Below are 3012 nucleotides of genomic sequence, written 5' to 3' on the forward strand. Positions count from 1 at the left end.
CCGTGTATAATTACGTAAACTATGACTAAAATTCTGCTTAACTCCGGCTTTACTATTACTCATCTAATGGCAAAAACTCACGTGGACAGCGTAGTGTCGTTACATGAAAGCGTGACAGTGTTGGATATCTGCTAAATGCTACTTACTGCTCCTTCCTGATCCACATCAGCCCCGTTGGCCAGGAGGTGCATCACACTCTCATAGTGGCCCTTCCTCGAAGCCCAAATCAAAGGAGTGGTGCCATACTGAGAAGAAAAGACGGAGACGTGATGGAGTGCATGAGACATGTGTGGCAGGAGGTGATTCATCGAGCGACTCAGGGACTGATTAATTATGAAAGAAGGATAATAGATAAAGGAAGACATTAGGGAGGCTTAGGGGACGGCCAGGTGAACGTGCACCAAAGCGCTTACATTTTTAAAGCTGACCACTAACTACATTTCCTGTGTGATTAAAGCAAGTAAATGATGAACATCTGTCAGTATGTCGTTACCTTGTCTGAGCAGTTGACCTTGGCGCCGTGCTGCAGCAGGAGATGGACAATCTCTGCGTGGCCTCGACCCGCCGCCCAGATAATGGGGTATACGCTGTACTGTTGGGGCAGAGGAGAGCGATGAAGTCACGCTGACAGTAACTAACGATCGGTGTTCGGCCTGCGGTCGTACAAATGCTCTAAGCCGTCTCACATGACTCAAACAGCAGCTGATCGGGGGGAGCACGGTGCAGGTGAAACGAAATATCCCAACCAAAATCAAAACATCTATCAGCTGGGATTTCAGATGGAGGAAGATGAGCACACAAAGTGATGACAAGATGTGTGTTTACTTTCAGTACCTGTCCAGTGATGTTCGGGTTAGCTCCTTTTTCTAGGAGCAGCTGGGCCACATCTGTACGACCTTTATAGGCTGCCCACATGAGAGCAGTCCAGCCTCCCTGAGTGAAAAACACAGAACACAGCTGAGTTGGTAGGAGGTTGAACAGTTTAATTAAATACGGGAAGATGAGAAACCAGCTTTACATACAACATACTCAGAGCATATAGGTGTCATTCTATTTTACAGAAACACTTAAATCGAGGCAGATTTTTGTGGGAGGAAAATGTGCTATTTACAGACGGCGTGACACTCTTTCCAGTGAGTGAACAGTATCACACAGAGTGGCTTTTTATAATCCTGCTGCGATGACTGGCTGTGATCTCTCCTGTGCAGCTTAGACACGCCCCGAAGAGTAATGAGTCAGTTGATGTCCCGAGTCACTTCCATACAGTCACAGCGGCCGAGGATTTAGAGTCGACTCGTCTTCTTGTACACGCCAAAATATCTAAAAAATGCAACCTTGGAGAGCCAATATAGATTTTTTTGTAAATCTGAACACATGCATGTCGTCTAGTCTCCGCATGAACATTCAGAAAAGCTGCCATAGTTACAGACTGTCTGCTCCCGAAACAACTAAATAACATCACAGCCCCGTGCCGAGACTACCAGAGCTCAGTAAATGGAATTACCACTAGAGAGGAGACGTCGCACAGAAACTAATTTTATTTCACGTCCATTACCGAGCTAATGGATCATCCTGTTCAACCAGCACTGGTACTGTCTGTCACATCGAACTGAAATGAAAACTGCTGATGTTCTGGCCAGAACACGGGCGTAGCATCTCATTCTTTTAACCATCACTACTTTCTCCTACGTAAATGTCAATTTTCCGGTTATTTGGATCAGGAATTAAATTACTAGAAGCTGTGTTTGCTCCACAATATACCCCAATCTGCTTTTTCTAGGTGCTTTATTTGGTATCATATAGGATGTACATTTAGAGGAAAGAGTGAGAAGTATGTTTCAGCCAGTAGGCCACCAGGAGCCTCTGATCCCATCGTTTTGTTGCTTAACTGACTTTTTTATTTTGACGTAAATAGTGCCATATGGTATAATATTATACCATCATAGACATTGATTGAATGTAAAGTTCTCCATTTATAAAACACAAATTTCAGACTTTAAGTGAAGACAAACTTTCCCGTGAGTCCCTATCATCTCACCATGTCTCTGTGCTCCAGGTTGGCATTGTTCTCCAGCAGCTCCCTCACCACCTCGATGTGTCCCTCCTTAGCCGCCGAGATCAACGCCGTCCAGCAGTCCTGCGTACAGAGACAACCGGTTACTGTGAGAACTCCCATCGGACTCCACATCCAGCTGACGGGGCGTCTGTCGGGGACATACACCCAGGAATGGCTGAAGCACCCCCACCTACCAGCTGGTCGTACCAGGTGCTCATGGGAACGCGGTGTCGCATTGACAAACTCGGGTGTCGGAGAGCAGAGAACAAGAGCGAGCGACTACAGTGTGCTTTCCCTCGCTTCTTCAGTGACAGTAAGCAGAAGTTGGAGGGTGCTGAGTGTAATAGCAGGTTGCATGTACGTGAGATGTTGATGAGAGGTGTGTGAGCATGCATGCGTGTGCCTCAGTGGGAGGGCGCTCGCATGCGTGAGTGTGTGCGTGCACCGGGGCCGGCGTCTGAAGGCGCCGGGTGTTGGCCAGCGAGAGGATCCTGTCATTTAGTCGAACGAGCGAAGGTAAAAGTGTGTAATAAGCTGTCATTATGGCTCATGATGGCTCATAATAGCTGAGGACTGAGCCCGGTTGTGGTGAGTTCAGCAAGATGGAACATCAAGGCCTCTCGTCTTCTTTGTCAGGTGGATGATGCGGTTAAAATGACCGCATTGTTTTTCCACTCTGTGTACGCCGCGTGTACCCCATGTGCTCATATCGGGCAGCTTGACATGTTGTGTGTGTGCGTTTGAATGCTTACAACATCGTCCAGGTTAACGTTGGCTCCTCTCCTAATGAGCTCCTGTAGTATCTCCAGACTGCCCTGCTCTGCTGCCACCATCAGGGGAGTCTGTCCGTTCTGAAACAAGGAGACAGGACATAAAGTGAACTTTAACACACCAAAAAGTCCAATTAAACATACGATTTTCTCTTTAACCGTGAGAGAACCTGCTGGATAAAAACG

General features: G+C 47.1%; 1 protein-coding gene across 1 annotated transcript in view; it reads right to left on the reverse strand.

Annotated features, from left to right (window-relative positions):
* The window catches only part of LOC103371590 (kinase D-interacting substrate of 220 kDa-like), a gene marked incomplete at both ends in the record, with an annotated part of 16218 nt that extends 13206 nt beyond the window's left edge, over window positions 1–3012 (reverse strand). Inside the window, 5 exons of the mRNA XM_008300962.1 lie at window positions 147–245; window positions 494–592; window positions 835–933; window positions 2039–2137; window positions 2809–3012. Coding sequence (XP_008299184.1) covers window positions 147–245; window positions 494–592; window positions 835–933; window positions 2039–2137; window positions 2809–3012 — 600 coding nt within the window. The remainder of the gene's footprint in view (window positions 1–146; window positions 246–493; window positions 593–834; window positions 934–2038; window positions 2138–2808) is intronic.

Source organism: Stegastes partitus, unplaced genomic scaffold (assembly GCF_000690725.1).
Source record: "Stegastes partitus isolate 25-593 unplaced genomic scaffold, Stegastes_partitus-1.0.2 Scaffold1613, whole genome shotgun sequence".
Taxonomy (NCBI): Eukaryota; Metazoa; Chordata; class Actinopteri; family Pomacentridae; genus Stegastes; species Stegastes partitus.